Source organism: Capricornis sumatraensis, chromosome X (genome assembly GCF_032405125.1).
Source record: "Capricornis sumatraensis isolate serow.1 chromosome X, serow.2, whole genome shotgun sequence".
Classification (NCBI taxonomy): Eukaryota; Metazoa; Chordata; class Mammalia; order Artiodactyla; family Bovidae; genus Capricornis; species Capricornis sumatraensis.
Window position 1 is genome coordinate 121261161 of NC_091092.1, and position 17451 is coordinate 121278611.

General features: G+C 38.9%; 1 protein-coding gene across 3 annotated transcripts in view; it reads right to left on the minus strand.

Moving 5' to 3' along the window:
- The window catches only part of POLA1 (DNA polymerase alpha 1, catalytic subunit), a 290997-nt gene that overhangs the window by 98048 nt on the left and 175498 nt on the right, over positions 1–17451 (minus strand). For all 3 annotated transcript variants that reach the window (XM_068962031.1, XM_068962032.1, XM_068962030.1), the window contains one exon: positions 7338–7454. In XM_068962031.1, coding sequence (XP_068818132.1) covers positions 7338–7454 — 117 coding nt within the window. The remainder of the gene's footprint in view (positions 1–7337; positions 7455–17451) is intronic.

Consider the following 17451-nt stretch of genomic DNA (forward strand, 5'->3'; position numbering starts at 1 on the left):
CCGCAAAAGGCCACTCCTCTTCTCTAAAATGTATCCTTTCTCATCGGCCTTCAAATTCCAATCCCAGAACATTCAGGCTAGAACCACATCTGCTCTGGGTCCAGAGGTTCTCAGCCTCAGCACTATGAACATTTGGGGCTGAATCATTCTCTTTTGGGAGGCTGTCCTGTGCACTCTAGGGGGATAGCAGCATCTCTGGCCTGTACTCACTAGATACCTGTAGCACAAACCACTGCCCAACCCCCCACAAGTTGTGACAACCAAAATGTCCCCTGGGGGGCAAAACTGCCCCAGCTGAGAAGCACTGCTCTAGTCTGATGATGACTCCTCATCTCCCCTTTTTCCTACCTCAACTGAGGAGGGAGGGCCAATCACAAAGCCTCAGTCTCATCTTTCTCATCTGTTCATCAGAGCATTGTGAGTCTGTACTTCCTTACTTTCTCCATGAGAAGAGAAGGCTATGAAAGGCAGGGTCTATATCTTTCGGTCTGTGATTTTTCCACTAGGGGTGATCAGAAACTTTGTAAGTAATTTTTAATATTAGGTTACCTCTTGTTTCTTTTAAGTCTATGTTTTAACAATTATTTCTGCAGTTATAATTAGTTAATATGTATCAGCAAATCATATCACATTCCATGATTTATCAAGATGGTCCTGTCTCATCACTCCCTCAGTTAGGTGTCTTTGGCCAGGATCATCACATGGGGTCTTACTCTCTCCCAGCCAATTACTGAAATCATATTTTAAAAGAAATATCTGAAATACCCTCTCCTTAAGCAATTGGCTTCTAGGGGTACAGAATGAGTACATTGCAAGCACATTCTTATAAATATGCTGCTTAAAATGCCAGAATATTGAAGGGATGGACTGTATGATTTCTCATTTCAGGGGCCAAGATAGTTACGAAACCACGCGACCATCAGCATCTGGTTCAGTAACACTGTGGTTTTCCCCTTGGGAGAAACCCGTTGCAGGGAACGATAAGCTAGAAGCAAAGATAATTAGCAACTGGTAGAACAATCCTCCACAAAGGGTGCTGATTAGAATGGAGCAGCGTCCACTTGGAAGGAGGCATTGAGCCACTGGAATGGGCAGAAATGTACTTCATTTTAATCGATATTTTGGAGAAGATTAAAAAGGGAAGGCTAATCACAGCATCAGATATGTAGAAGCCAAAAGACTGGGCGCACGGCAGAACCAGGATCCAAGTTATCCACAATAGGCCAGTGATGGGCTGAGCACAGCAAAGGGAGATTTGACAGGGTTCACTGGAAGGTCTCTGCCACAGAGAGTGCTGGTTGGCTCCCAATACCCAGTCTACTCTTTTTCTCTTTTTAGTAACAAAATAAGCTATTATATCCATGTGACTAATTTCTGGCTCATGAAACGTAAGGAGTATTGGGTGGGAGTTCTGAGAAGACTGCTCAAAGAACTGACTTGGCTAGGAAGCGCAACCTTTGGACTCTTCAGCCTTTTCTGTGTCCTGTAGTCTGTGATGCCTTAAAGGAGCTTGTGCGGTCACCTTGGACCACAATGTGACCTTGAGGGTCACTGTTGATGACACTGTCAAATTAAATGTCTATTCTGTAGTTGACGATGGACAGGGAAGCCTGGCGTGCTGCGATTCATGGGGTCGCAAAGAGTCGGACATGACTGAGTGACTAAACTAACTGAACTGACTAAGAGTACCTGTGCACGTGGCCTTATTTGGAAATAAGATCTTGGCAGATAAAATCAAGTTAAGGTGAGGTCATACAGTGGGCCCTAATCCAGCATGACTATATCCTTATAAGAAGAAGAAAAGAGACACAACTGTGATAGCAGAGACTGTGGTGATGCATTTGCAGGCAAAAGAATGCCAGGGATTACCAGAAGCTAGAAGAGGCAAGGAATGATCCTCCTCTACAGGTTTCAGAGAGGGAAAGAGTCCCCTATGATGCCTGGATAGCAGACTTCTAGCTAGCCTCCAGAACTGTGAAATAGGAAATTTCTGTTGTTTTTAGACACTCACAGTTTGAGGTACTTCATTATAGCATCCCTAGGAAACTAATACAGTACTAATGGAGTCTTACATTAGGTAAAAATAAACCACCTGCATCTCAGAAAACCTGATAAGGCATGGCTTAGCAATTTTATGTGCCAAGAAATTATGTGTTTGAGTACACAGAACATGCAAAATGAATCAATGCTGTGAATATGGATGTCAAGAAAGTTAATGCAACCCTAAAAAGACTTCACAGAAATTTATTACCTAGAAAAAGCTGGTAGTGGCAGGTTCATTTTGCTCTACACTAGTGGTAATGAGAGCTATCCAACAGCTGTGTGCAATTTGGGGCTAATCATTTTATCAGGACATAAACCCTGGACTAGGATCATTATTCTGAAAGCAAAGCACTAGAGAAATGGTTGAAGATCTAAAGATACTTGGCCTAGCAGGGAAAAGCTTAGAAGATAGCTACCTTCAAGTATCTAAAAGGTTCTCAGAAAACAGGCAAAGAGTAGGTGCTTACTGAAAGCAGGAAAAAGGAAGGATCAGTCTAGCCTTGTATAGCACCATTTAGCTAAACTAGGACCAACAATGGAGGCATATGACAAATTGAGACCAAACACAAGATCTCTCTAAGTAATGAAAACAAAATAAACTTCAAAAGCATATTGAAAGAAGCAACTCAAATGTTCATGAACAGATAAATGGATAAATACATTGTGATATATCTACTCAATGAACTATTATTTGGCCATAAAAAGTAATGAAGTACTGACACAGGTTACAACTTGGATTAAACTCACAAACATTATGCTAAGTGAAAAAAGCCAGTTACAGAATGTCACATACTGTATGGTTTCATTTATATGAAATATCCAACCTAGGTAAATCCATAGAGACAGAAAGCAGATTAGTTGTTTCCAGTAGCCCAAAAAATGGGAAGGAATAGGGAGTGACTGCCTAACAAACAAAGGGTTTTTTTTGGGCGGGGGGTGGGTGATGAAAATGTTTTGGAACTAGACAGAGGTGGTGATCACTTAACACTGTGGATGCACTAAATGCCACTATATTATTCACTTTAAGATGGTTAATTCTGTCATGTGAATTTCATCTCAATAATTTTTTTAAAAATAGAAAAATACTATACTGAAAGGAAGGCTAGTATCTGCTTCATGGTAGGCAAATCTGTATGTAGAATTTAGCAAAAAGTGTTAGTCGATCAGTCATGTCCAACTTTTGCAACCCCATGGATGGTAGCCCACCAGGCTCCTCAATTCATGGAATTTTCCAGGCAAGAATACTGGAGTGGGTAAACATTCTCTTCTCTACGAGATCTTCCCAACCAAGGGATCGAACCCAGATCTCCTGCACTGCAGGCAGATTCTTTACCATCTGAGCCACCAGAGAAGCCCAAAACTCTGCATCAAAACACAAGCACAGGAAAATCAGAGCAGAGAATTCCAAAGGGTCCTTCATGATAAAAGCCCATTGTCTACTGGAGGGTAACCAATGACTCAGTACAGCTGTTTGAGACTTTCCATCATAGTCCCAAGTTTCTCTTCCTATACAGCTTATGATTACTTCCTTAAGAGACCACAACTGTTTTCATCTTACACAGAAACAAGACATTGTCCCACATAGCCTGGCAACATTCACACTGTCTCTAAGTTACTTTTTAAATCAATAATCCATCAGCCACAGCCATAATGAAATTGCAACATACAATGATCACGAGTTCAGTATTTCCCCTCTCCCATGAAGGCCAGAGTCCTACATGGTACAAACGTTCTGTTACAAAAGATTTTAACAATTCTACAATTAAGGGTAATGTGAGAAACACTAGGGGTGTCCCACAGTAGGACCGGAAGTCATTTTAGTGCTTTCCTCATAAGAGGCCTTTAAGAAATTTAGTTGAATAAACCAAACTCTGCCACAGTGCTCCTACCTCCCCCCATTCCAGCCAGGAGTAGCAAGTGGGTCACATGCAGATATTTTCTCATCTCCACATCAAGAACGGCAATGTTAATGAGAAAAAGTTTAACTTGGTTTCAATCTCAGTTCTAATTAGAAAACAAAACCAAACTAATGCTTTATTTTTGGTTAATTACGTAATATAAGATCCCCTGTGTGTTCGGATCACAGCGATACAGACTTGACCACCTTAATAAGTCAAAAACCCACATCCTTAAAATAAATATATATTAAAATAATTATTCACTAACTTGGATAAGTCTTATCTCTATCATCAGTGTGAAAAAAGGTTCTATTCACCTGGGAACTTACACATACAGTGGAGTTTTCATTCCTGTATTTATTTGCACTTTCTATGTGCAGAGAATGCCCAGAGAGTGTATTTCTCATAATCAGAAATTTGTATACTGTTAAATTGCCATTGACCTGAAAACTCTTAACTGATTTCTTTATTTCTGGTTTTTTTTTTTAAGCTATCTAAGAGAGACACGTCTAAAACCCTGGGAACAAAACTGTCCCAGCTTTCTTTCTCATAACTCTGGCAAGAGAAGCCAGAAGAAGAGCCAGCTCTCAAATCCCAAGTCAATTCTGGGAAGTACTCAAGCCAACTACAACACAGGACTAAATGAGAGTAGATTTATTATGTGAAGATCAGATTGGCACAGTAAGAGGTAAGTATTATACCATCAAACTTGACAATGTATTTAAAGTCCTCACTAGTTAAGCATTAGGAAACTCTAATGTTTATCCCCATACAGATATTTACAAATGCCTAATTCTGCCCACAGATATCGATTTTATATAATACATGTAATGCAATCCTAAACTAGTTTTATAAATAAGGAAATGTCCTGTTCGTTGCTATGTCCCTAGTCCCTAGCAAAGTGCCTAGGATATAATAGGTGTTCAATAAATTATGATTAAATGAAGGTAATGTATGACTGACACACAATCACCCAGAACTTAAGAACCAGATAAGCATAATCCTGCAAAATAGATCCTCTGGAAAACCCTAATTACAATGATCTTGCCCATGGCATCACTGATTCTGGAGCCACTTTAGAATGATCTCTAAAAAGATATAGCTTTTTCTTCCTATTAGGAAAGCCCAGGAACATCATAAACAGAATTAAGAGATTTCCTACTCATCACTAGTAACTGAAAATGAACTGAAGAGGAGTAGGCTCAGTCCCACTGTTAAGGCCCCTGCAAGGAATGGCGAAGAGCAAGATCACCAACCAGGATGCTCTGAACCTCCAATTATTCCAGGGGGTCATGTTCTGAGCAGCAACATGGCCTGAGGAGCTAAATGCCCCTGAGTAGTTGGTAAATGCCTACCTAACATGCTCCCATTTTGAGGACAAGAAAATGAAGGGAAAAAATACTTCAAAATGTGTGTGTTGGTTCACTCATTTAAAAAAGGTTCATAGATGATAAAACATAACCTGATGTATTAAACCACTACCAATAACATCATCAGCACTTACTGGAAAGTTACTGATCTACTAGCTGTACATTTTCCTTGTACTTTCTGTCACCAAGAATGGAATCCTAAGATTGGCTGACTTTCTAAGAACTAATTCAGTTTTCATTGAACATGATTTGATGAGCTAGATGTTTAAAAAATCTCAAAGGCAGCATCGGTTCATGAAGCAAGGTGATTCCCCTGGAGTCTACAACTGGATTGATGACTCACACTAAATATATATACTTTTGTTCTCTTTCTGCACCTGCTGATGCAAGTCATAAGACGAGACTGACGTAAAAAGAATTCGCTACAACAACTAATTCTCACTTATGTGCGACGTATTTTTTAAAAAATCTACCATCTAATTAACAAAGACATACTAAAAATAAGTCAAGGAACATTTTATACCTATCAAATTAGTTAAAAATAAATGAATGATAATGCACAAATGCTGCAAAGGTAGAGGTAAAACTGGCACTTAAGTTGGGGTAATCCATTTAGAAAGCAGTATGGCAACATGAATCATGTCTACATTAAATTTACGCACTTGGATGTGTACTGTTGATAAATATTTCAAATAATAAGTAATTTAAGCAGGAAATCATTCATCACAATTTTCTAGTAAAGGGGTAGTAAAAGTAGCCTAAATTGTCCAATGAAAGGAATGGTTAAAATTGTGTTTACAAGTTTAGTACTGAAAATTAAATAGCAACAGAGACAGATGCTCAACAAAAGATAAACATGATATAAAAGCATATCTTCACTATGACTGAAACCACGTAAAAATACATATGGATATGCACAAGAACAAGGGAATATACAATGGTGGCAGCCACTTGTAATTCTTGTTAAATTCTGTTAAGTGTTATATTATGTTAAAATATTTTCCTAAAACTAGCCTGTGTATCAACTCTTTTCAGTGAAAAGATCTGAAGTCAAAATTTTGTTAAAACTGGTCTATGAGTTAAAAAATAAGTAAATAAGTAACAAGCTTCCTATTCTCACTCTTCTCACCCAGATCATTATAAATCCTTGGACCAGAAAAATTTGGAAAGTGAGGCACATAACAGTCCTATATCAGTGAAGTAGACTGCACCTTATCATTTTACAGGTTCTGTGACAGTCTACAGTAAGTCCTGTTTAACCTTGACTATCTGACATGAGTTTGAGTGAACTACGGGAGTTGGTGATGGACAGGGAGGCCTGGTGTGCTGCAATTCATGGGGTCTCAAAGAGTCGGACACGACTGAGCAACTGAACTGAACTGAACTCAGAGTTGGCTTGAATTACTTGATCACAAAATCCGCTTTGCCTGGAAGACCTTCAAATACTCCTCTCCCCACACGGTAGCAAATGTTGCTTGGGTCTATGATGTTCACAGTGGGTGACAGAGGGACGGCATCTTAATTACCAGGAAAGTGCTTCCAGACTGCGTGCTCACCAGATGGGAGTCACTGAGAGTCTATGTACTGAGGTGAGAAAAGGTTTGAGAACTACCCCTCTGTGCTGCTACTCAGAAACAATGAATTCCACAAAAATCAAATCAGCCCTTTATGGTACAGGTTTGGGAGGTTTTTTGGCCTTTGCAAAAGGGGTTCTGATCTACTCTGAAGATAACAGTAGCTTCTACAAAAGTTATCTCTTCTCTGTAATTAAAAAGTGGTAACCAAAGACATCTGAGTAACCCATAAGAGAACTAATCAGTTTCTCTTTTAGTTATAAATATATACTGTTCATAATGTGAAAATTAAAGCATGTATCTTTTTGAAGTCTGGATATTTTGTTAAATACATGTGTGTGGTAGTAGCGTATCACCACAGGGCATATACCAAATATCCACTTCCCAGAAGTTACAAGCTAACATCCCCATGCCCTGCCACGTACAGTTCTTGAGCACGAGGCGACCATTACCTCTAGTCGAAGTGTAGCTTTCATGCAGACTTGGCAAAGGGGTCCATTTCGGGAGAACTGAAGGGGAAGGTGCCGAGTTCGATTTCGACATGTGGGCTCTTCACAAATCAACCAGCCCTGGAGAGACAAAGAGAATGCTTCAGTCCTATCACCACCATTTGTACTGTATCAACCAATACAAACAAAAACCCTTTCGTGATCAAGATAAGACTTATCGTGATCAACGTAGATTCATGTCATCCAATAGAATCTGAAATAGCTCCCTACCCTTCTTTCCTGTCATGTTAATTTGATCTATGTGCCAAACGTAAAAATTAGGAAACTCATAAAGTTTGGAAAAAAAAAAAAAGAGAGGTCACATGAGACATTAGTTTCTTAAAAGAAATACTCCTGCCACCTAATATATCAAAACCTCCCAATAAAAACTCATGATTACATGCAGAATGTAAACTGATGGGTTTTAGTTCAGTAGCCTGCTTATTGGAGAAGGCAATGGCAACCCACTCCAGTACTCTTGCCTGGAAAATCCCATGGACGGAGGAGCCTGGTAGGCTGCAGTCCATGGGGTCGCTAAGAGTTGGGCACGACTGAGCCACTTTACTTTCACTTTTCACTTTAATGCATTGGAGAAGGAAATGGCAACCCACTCCAGTGTTCTTGCCTGGAGAATCCCAGGGATGGGGGAGCCTGGTGGGCTGCCGTCTCTGGGGTCGCACAGAGTCGGACACGACTGAAGCAACTTAGCAGCAGTAGCAGCAGCAGCCTGCTTATTTAACTTATATGCAGAGTACATCATGAGAAACGCTGGGCTGGAGGAAGCACAAGCTGGAATCAAGATTGCTGGGAGAAATATCAATAACCTTAGATATACAGATGACACCACCCTTATGGCAGAAAGTGAAGAGGAACTAAAAAGCCTCTTGATGAAAGTGAAAGAGGAGAGTGAAAAAGTTGGCTTAAAGCTCAACATTCAGAAAACGAAGATCATGGCATCTGGTTCCATCACTTCATGGGAAATAGATGGGGAAACAGTGGAAACAGTGTCAGACTTTATTTTGGGGGGCTCCAAAATCACCACAGATGGTGACTGCAGCCATCAAATTAAAAGATGCTTACTCCTTGGAAGGAAAGTTATGACCAACCTAGATAGCATATTATAAAGCAGAGACATTACTTTGCCAACAAAGGTCCGTCTAGTCAATGCTATGTTTTTTCCAGTGGTCATGTATGGATGTGAGAGTTGGACTGTGAAGAAAGCTGAGTGCCGAAGAATTGATGCTTTTGACCTGTGGTGTTGGAGAAGACTCTTGAGAGTCCCCTGGACTGCAAGGAGATCCAACCAGTCCATTCTGAGGATCAGCCATGGGATTTCTTTGGAAGGACTGATGCTGAAGCTGAAACTCCAATACTTTGGCCACCTCATGCGAAGAGTTGACTCACTGGAAAAGACCCTGATGCTGGGAGGGATTGGGGGCAGGAGGAGAAGGGGACGACAGAGGATGAGATGGCTGGATGGCATCACCAACTCGATGGACATGAGTTTGGGTAAACTCTGGGAGTTGGTGATGGACAGGGAGGCCTGGCGTGCTGCGATTCATGGGGTTGCGAAGAGTCGGACACGACTGAGCCACTGAACTGAAGTGAAAGGCCATTACTAAAGTAAAGAATATACTGAGTAGAAATGAATGACTTTCCCAACAGCTGACTACTTAATTGCTCCGATCAGTTTCCTTCTCCATAGAATGGGCACAATAACACTTTCTTTATAGGTTTGTTATAATGATGGGATACATTTAAAGTGCCTACAACTATCTTTGACATAAAAAAAAAAACACTTAAAAATGTAAGCAATTATCTCCTTTTTAATGAAAACAGATTCTTTTATCCATGCTCCCTGGAGGCATAAAATTGGCTGCAATGTTTTCAAGGACAGCTTCAACCAACCACTCTTTTCCAGTAGTTTCAAATAGCCTTTGCCCACTTCCCTGGCCTTTAAAACCCTCCTCTTCTCTCGCTTTCTTTCTTCAGGTACTTTCTCTCACAGTCCTTGTTTAAATTTTCTCATATAGATGTGGTAACAACGTATCTGTTAACTTAAATGAGCTCTGTTTGCTATAAAACTTAACTGTTAAACACAGAATTCTTCAAGACTTCACATGTGGGGTTGAGCAAAGCTCTGGTGTTCTTATGAAGGCACCAGGGCCTGTGGGCTTTAGTGCTACATGTATTAGGCATGAGAGCCCTAAGGCAAATGAGGGTGAAACACTAGGGGATAAAGGTGAACAAGGTATGTTCCCTTGTCGCATGTGGTCCCTACCTGGGGAGCCGTGAGTAGGGACCCAGCTGAATTTGGGTGTTGGGAGTATTTGAAGTGGAACTTCTGAACTGGTCTTCAGGAGTAAGTAGAGGTTTAGTAGGTGGAGGAGGCAGGGAAGACAACTTAGGCAGAGAGAAAATGTGCACAAGAGTGAAGAGAGAATGATGTGTGATATGATTGTGATACGATGAAGCAAAGGCTCAATGACATGTTTAACCATACTCCCTGTTTCGAAACTGAGCAACCTCAGTTTCAGAAAAGGCCAACACCTTTTCTCTCCAGATAAGAGCAGTATATAGACAAATATTGCTGAATTACTTTAGGGACTTTCATCTGTCACTTATTAAAGTTGTCACGTGGCATTAATCCAAAGCTGCAGGATGTCCCTGCTCAGTGTTCTGTTGAGTGACCTCAATCTTCTTCTTGGAAGTAGCTACAACCAAACTCAAGCAAAAGTGCCCAGAATCAGTTCTTCCAGCTCGTTATGGCTTTCACACCAGAGAAAGTACACTGTAGAACTTTCTGACTCAAATAAAAGATGCTGCCTTTAAAGAATATAAAATTCATCTAGACAATACATTCAGAATATACTTCACTCCCACCTTCAGTAGGAACATCAACTTTTCAGGTAGAGTCTCAAGGAGTCCTTATGAAACCTTTAATATATGCCCAGAATTGTATTAAATACTGTGGGGAATAGGCAAAGAGTCCCCAGGTATACAGTCTCAGGAAGTTTTATCATCTAAATAGGAAAGCAAGATCCACATACACAAAAACAAAACAGCAATTCGCTATGGTATGGTTTTAAGAACCACCTTGCACAGTACCAACTAAAATAACAGAGAAGAGATTGACTCGTGTGGATTCTACTGATCTGAGACATACAGCTACTACCATAGCAAAAGACCCTGAACTAGAAAAGAGAATCAGTGGTTCTTAGTCATAGGCAACTCTTTCAATTCCTAGGGCCTATTACCAATTTTCTTGATCTGAGGATACATTTTAAGAGTTCTGAAATTCAGATGCCTTTACAAATAACATGTATTTGTTCCCTCCAAAAAAGCCATTAAGAGTGCAGCTCAAAATTGATGGTCCTCAAGAATTAAAGAAAAAATATACTTTGGTTTAGCATGTTCCAGGCATGGGGGAGACAGAGGGATAATGGGATTGACAGCAACAGCTGGTAGTACATTTTAAGTGTAGCTTATAAAACAAAAGGTGAGACTAGTTGTTTCTGGAAGTTCCCTACATGGGCTTGGGCTTAAATGCATATTAATAAAGGAAACAGTAGCATTCAAGGGAAATGATGTATGAAAAATACAAGAATGAACCACCCATTCATTTATTTGGATTTCTGACACTACATTTGCTACCTGAGACTTTACACACTTGGGAACACTTATCAGTTAATAGTCACAACCACATTTGTAATTCATTCAATTCTTAACAAAATTTTTTAAAAAGCAAGCAGGTAAGTCAATTATCATGTTTTGAGACAATAAAGTATTGAGTACCAGAATACAACCCAGGGTTAAAATTATTTTTTAATTTTTTAAATACAATGTTCAAAAAGCTACAGTTCTTTTCAGGTGTTTTTGAAACTTGATTTTATTAATTTACCACAACTTCATGACTCACCAGGTGAGCTGCCATCCAGGGAGATGCTAAATTGTCACCTCACCTGTTTCTAAAGCAAACACCCAACTCTATCTCTGACAGAGTTACTAACTAAATGTCCTTTCAAATCATATAGAAAACAGATAATATAATTTGTCTAGACTTCCTACCAGTTATAATTAACATTAAAGAGGTCTTTTCTTCTTTGTCACCTCTCTATTCAGTACTTATTTGGGTTTGTTTGTACTTACTATCTGTTAATCTCCCTTTACAAATGACAACAATAACTAGTGCTATTATGCATGGAAATTAAACATGCTGATAACTGTGTGAAGGGAACTGGGGCTGAAAAAAAATATTAGAAGCCTGTAATTCTTTATGCCTATTGTTTTATTTTAATAATTAAGCTTTTGGTCATGGTGCATTTTAAATAAAACTCTTTAATGGGGGAAAGAGGCCCCAATTATATTTAATATATGTTTTGCTTCCATTCAGTTTTGTCAAGTACATTTCGTTAACCCTTTGTTTCCCCAGCAAATATTGACTGACTGTGCTAAATACACCCTTCAAGGAACATTTGAGCTGTTAAAAATAAATATGTCAGATTTTAAAAAATATTCCATGATGAAGCAAATCTTACAATATCTCACAGTGCATTTTGCCTCCCATAGGTGATAAAAGCAAAAGAAAATACCAATGTTGTATAAAATCTCTTTGAAGTAACACAAGGGCAAAAATCAACTTATTTTCATTTCCCATGTTGGGAAATAACATGCAGCCCAAAGGTACATTGCCAAGTCAGTGAAGGAAAAAGAAAATTTAATAATGTGTAGCTTTTTGAAAACTCCAACCTATAAAAAGGTTTGGCTTTAAAAAAAACCCAGAACCACTCTGAGGATGTCTGCCATCCAAATATGTCATCTTATTATGCAATACCATGTGTAAATCCCAAATTGTCATAACCAAGAAGAATAGGGTCATTAAGTTTTCAGATTGCTACTTTAACCATGTTTATAAGTAGACGGTTCAAACGAGGTGAAGCCAGCCTGTCCAAGCGCAAAACAAACCTTTATCAAAACATGCAAAACTCTTATCACCTGTTGCTTTAGTCTCAGCATCACTAATACCCTGAAATCATTGTGTATGAAATTGTGTTAAATGCTGATTGGTTCTGATTGCTAAATTATATTTCTGAGGCCTCAACAAAAATGGTTTCTGTCTTCACATGCTAAAAAGAGATCGATTTCCACTTGTAGCTGAGGCATTCCTAACAGTTGCACCTTAAACACAAATTGCTATTAATTCGTGTACATCTCTATTTTTAGAAGGATGTACACACAGAAATCACCCACACACGGAAATGTGGTGCATAAAAGGCATTCAAACTATCTTTTGAAGAAAATAAATGAATAGAAGCAATAAAATAAAAAATGCACAGGATCAGGTTTATGGAAAATAATAGGGGTTTAAAAGTCACAGTAGAAAAAAAATTTACAGTAGTTTTCATACTCTTTAATCAAATATATGGGGTCCCTCACCAATTTCCAGTCAGTCACCAAATCTGTCCATTGGCCTTATAGTTCCATTATCACCAACCGCACTCGAACCCAGACCTCAGTGATGATCTACTGTGGTAGCCTGTGCCACGTTTCCCTGACTCCATACTCTCCCATAGCCAATGCACAGCCTTTCCAAGTGTAGCTTTCCAAGACCTCTCTGCTCCCATCCTCCAATTGTATACCTTCCTATACCACGCTTTGGTCCCATTCCTCCTTTCTCACTATTTGTCCCATAGTGCTGGCTTTCTGTCATCATCACTTTTTGCCTGTTGCGTTCCTGCTCATGCCACAGAACCTCTGCCTAAAATGCCCATTCACTGAGCATCATTTACATTCCTCGCCTGTAAAATTTCCCCAACCCTCAGGGACTTCTTCTTCTAGTCCAGTAGCCACTGAACAGACCCTGCTGTCCACTGTCCTGGAACCATCTTATCATACCTTCCTAACTGGATGGTCAGGCCCTTGGGGAATGACTCGTTTTGGATATGGTAGTGTCTTACCCAGTCTCTAGCATAAAATGTTTACACTCAATGAAGAAAACTGAACAGGTATGAAAAAGTGCACTCAAGCGTGCTCTCTCCCCTCCCACTTATTAATAGGTGATTTTGTATGAAGGGGTTAAACTGCTCTCTAAGCCTCAGTTTCCTCATCTATGATACCGGATGTAATAATGTTTACCCTATTAGACTTGCTCAGAGGACCAAATAAGAAAGCCCACACAAACGTTCAGTAAGTGTCAGCTATTGTTATTCTCCAGTACTGGGGGACATCAGTGCTGTACTTATAGCTGACAACTCACTATTCTAACTAGGAAAGAACCTGGTCAATTTCCACCTGATGTTATCCCCAAATGGAGAACTACAAAGAGGGCTAACTGGTAAGATTAGGCAGAACTGCTTCTCAACTTGATTGCAAAATAGTACAACTATGCCATCAACACAAGTAAAATTTCTGTTTTTCCTAATAAAACTATACTGGATTTGAAGTTATAGATGGCAGAAGAGACAGTAAGGAAAGTGCTTTATTTAGGGATTCACATAGATTCAAGAGACAACAGAACACTACTGCAGTGACGTATGATTTATTTAAAACTGTAATGGCTCTCCAGGAGTGCAGTGACAGGGTCACAGGGCGAGGTCTGCCAGCATACATGCTCTTACAGAGTTCATCATATCATTACTATTCTTCTATAATGGCTGTTAACTGCTCCTCTCCCCAAACTATATGCACTTTGAGAATACCAGACACTCTTTTCACCCAAAACCATTTATAAATGTTCTGGAGTTCCCTTACAGTAACATTTTTCTGTCACAGAATTATTCCCAGTGTAAGATGGGCCTTCTTATAGACAGTGCACAGTATGGGCCCACAGCTGCTTTTGAAGAATGACATGTTATGATTTGGGATTTCCAGAAATATCAAAAAACAAATTGCTTTCTGACCCACATTTGCACCCAAAACTGGAAGAAAATTTTCCTAAGATCTCTAGGGGAAGTTTTAACATGAATATAATTTTACTTTTAAAGTTAAATCTTCTACACTGCAACATCCTGGCACATCAGAGTGATTATTAAGTCTCAGAGAGGTGCCAGAGTAGGAGATGAAAGAGCAAATCAGGAAAAATATACACATACACTAACTATTCACCAAAGTTAATACAAAAATATTTTTAAACAAAATTACCAAACAAAAGAGAAGTAGAAAATGCCTCATCGGTCAATGTAAGAATTTTAAATATTATTAAAATTGATTTTTAAAGTAAGACATCTCTTTAAGTGAACAGTCACATGTCATTTCATCCAAGTTATTTGAAACTTATTGATCTTATCATTTGTGCAAGGACCATACTCTGCCATCAGTTTGCTCAAAGGATAATGGAGCACTCCCAAACTGTTATGATAGGTTAGATGCAAACAGTGGGCCTCATTTAGACACATAGAATAGCACTACAAGTGGACAAATTCCAACCTCAGCAATTGTATATTACATGATAAATTAGCAAGTTGTTCTGCTTTGCCTTACATCAAATCCAATACCATAGTCTTGTTATTTTAATTTGCAATCAGAGGATGAGCATCAGAAGATGTACCTGAGGCACATTAGAGAGCCCCATGGAAGCCATCTTCTTCTGCTATGCTGTGAGCAGAGAAAGCCAACAATTACCAGCAATTTTATTTTACCACTGTAGGACAATACTAGAACAGTTAAAATTGTCTCCGTGCAAGCAACCAGGGAAAATATACTTAAAATGACTTTATGTGGAAAATTACATTTTGGGGGAAAAAAGTTCAATGGAGGACATGTATCTTTCTGTATGGGCAGCTAAAATCTCTCTTAGTATATTCAAGTCTATTCTATAAAATGCTCTCTATTTATCCAACTCAAAAGCAAGCTACATTCTTAGGCTATAATAGGTCACAACTAAGTACACAGTACCTTGCTTCAGGAATAATTTTGCTTTGTCTGTCGACTGTCAACAAAGCACAAAGAGCTCATGCAACCCAGCCATGTACTGTGGATGTTAGAGATCTAACAAAATACAAATAGTAAGAACACAAGATTTCCGCGCTGCGCTGCTTTCACTTTACAAGAGAAATTGAAAGCATTTTCCTCTCCACATTCCATTAATCTCTATTGTATTACAAATTTTTTTCATAAAACACTCTTTTTTCCCTATGTGAAGCCACAAGTGACTTGGGGATGTAATATTCCAACCATGATGAATGTCCAACTTTCCAACATGAATGGTTATAAATGGATGTGTCAGTTAAGGCATATAGTTATTTCAACAAGGAAAAAAGAAAGAATCAAATGGAATGAGATGGAAAAATGGCTACTCTGATGCTCATTAATGTTTCAGTGATGAGGCCACTGAGAAAAATTGTTCATTACTTCCAACATGGCTCTTAACCTTCAAGTCCTCGCTCTTGAAAAAACATCACCTTAGGTATGTGCACATACTAACAAGCTTCAAAAGTTAACTAACTCAAGGCTTAGTTTCATCAATATGTACACAGAAAAAAAGACTGGAAGGAAATACTCTAAAAAGCTATCCATGATTATCGTTAGGTAGCTTTTTCTGTTTCTATATTTTGTAAATTGTCTACAAGTACATATTGTTTTTATAATCAGAAAACTATTATTAATGAGGGAACAGACAGTTTTACCAAGAGTATTCTGTATAACTGAACCACTAACACATCTGAAAAATATTTTGAGCCATAATAAGCATTTGGTTGTTCTCAAATTTTCAAAGAATGGGCTTATGGGATAAAAAGGCATTTGAAAAAAATTTCTGTTCACTCTATCAGATATTTCAACAATAGGTTAATTTAAACACATAAGCAGCTTCCAAGCAGAATGGCAGGGCATGTATTATTAGTATTAGACACATATATGAAATTAGGCTATTCACTATTCACTATAATGCACACAGCCTTCCACAGAATATGATTTTAATACTTTCCTTTATGACGCTGCATCTTCAAAGGTAGGTAATAAATCAGTTTTAAAGAAAGGTGCTTTGTTCCCCAGACCCCCTCCCCTGTCTTTATTCAGTGTACACATGGATCAGCTCAGATGTCCAGGGTAGGAACTGATTAAAAAATTCAATCAGGAAAGCATGCCTAGAAATTTATTACTAGGAGAGTTTCTTTTCTTTGCTCAAGTCTAGCTAAAAGTAAATTTTATTGTTTGTTTGTTTGCAAGCTAGTATTTACTGGTATGAGTTAATGTGGTATTCCTGGGTACTGAAAAACATGTTAAAACTGAACTATATGCAATTGTCTCAAAGGGCACCTTAAAATCAGAGTGGACTTCAAATCATCACCCGGCAATATTTGTTCATTTAACTTTAATTATTTTCTCCTTGAGAATGGTACTAATGAAACTGAATATCTTTCATGGTTTCGAAGGACCGTTTGAATAGTCTGTAAACAGAACTAAGGGTAGACAAGAGATCTGGCTGCGCCAGGGGGTTGCTAGGTGATGTAGAATGTAAACCCACAAACTTGTTAAGGTTTGCTTTGCTTTCATGCCACTTTCACACACTCTCAAAAGTTTTAAGAATTGATTTTTCAGGTGGCCATTAAACCCCCCCTCCTCCAAATTCTCCCCCAGATGCTCTGCCGGATTCAGAAGAGATGAAATCCATCTGACCTTTGGCTGTAACCTGGGAAACTTTTGCTTTTACATAAACGTAGGATCATGTATTTTATTACTGCCCATCACTGAAGAAGCAAATCCACAAAAGTGGATTTCCAAATTTCAAACTGACATGTCTCTTTTCTTATTCATCTTGTAATAAAATGAAGATTTCTTTTGAGAGGAAAAAAAATTGTGATCACAGCATAGAGGGATTCAGGGCATAAAACCCACAACACCATGGCAAATACCTAAGCACAGATTACCATCGTGACAGACCTCTCGGTTTAGTCCCTGGAGGCTCTCTTCTGGCCTATACACTAGGTCTCACTGCCTGTGAGGCTTCTCTCTGCCTCCCCCTCCCCCAAGCTCCTTTTAAAGTAGCTGATCAGAGATTGTCCAGTAAGAGCACTTTATTAGATCATCAGCCAGAGGGGTTCACAAGTACTGAGAGCAATGGGCTCAAATGCGGCACATC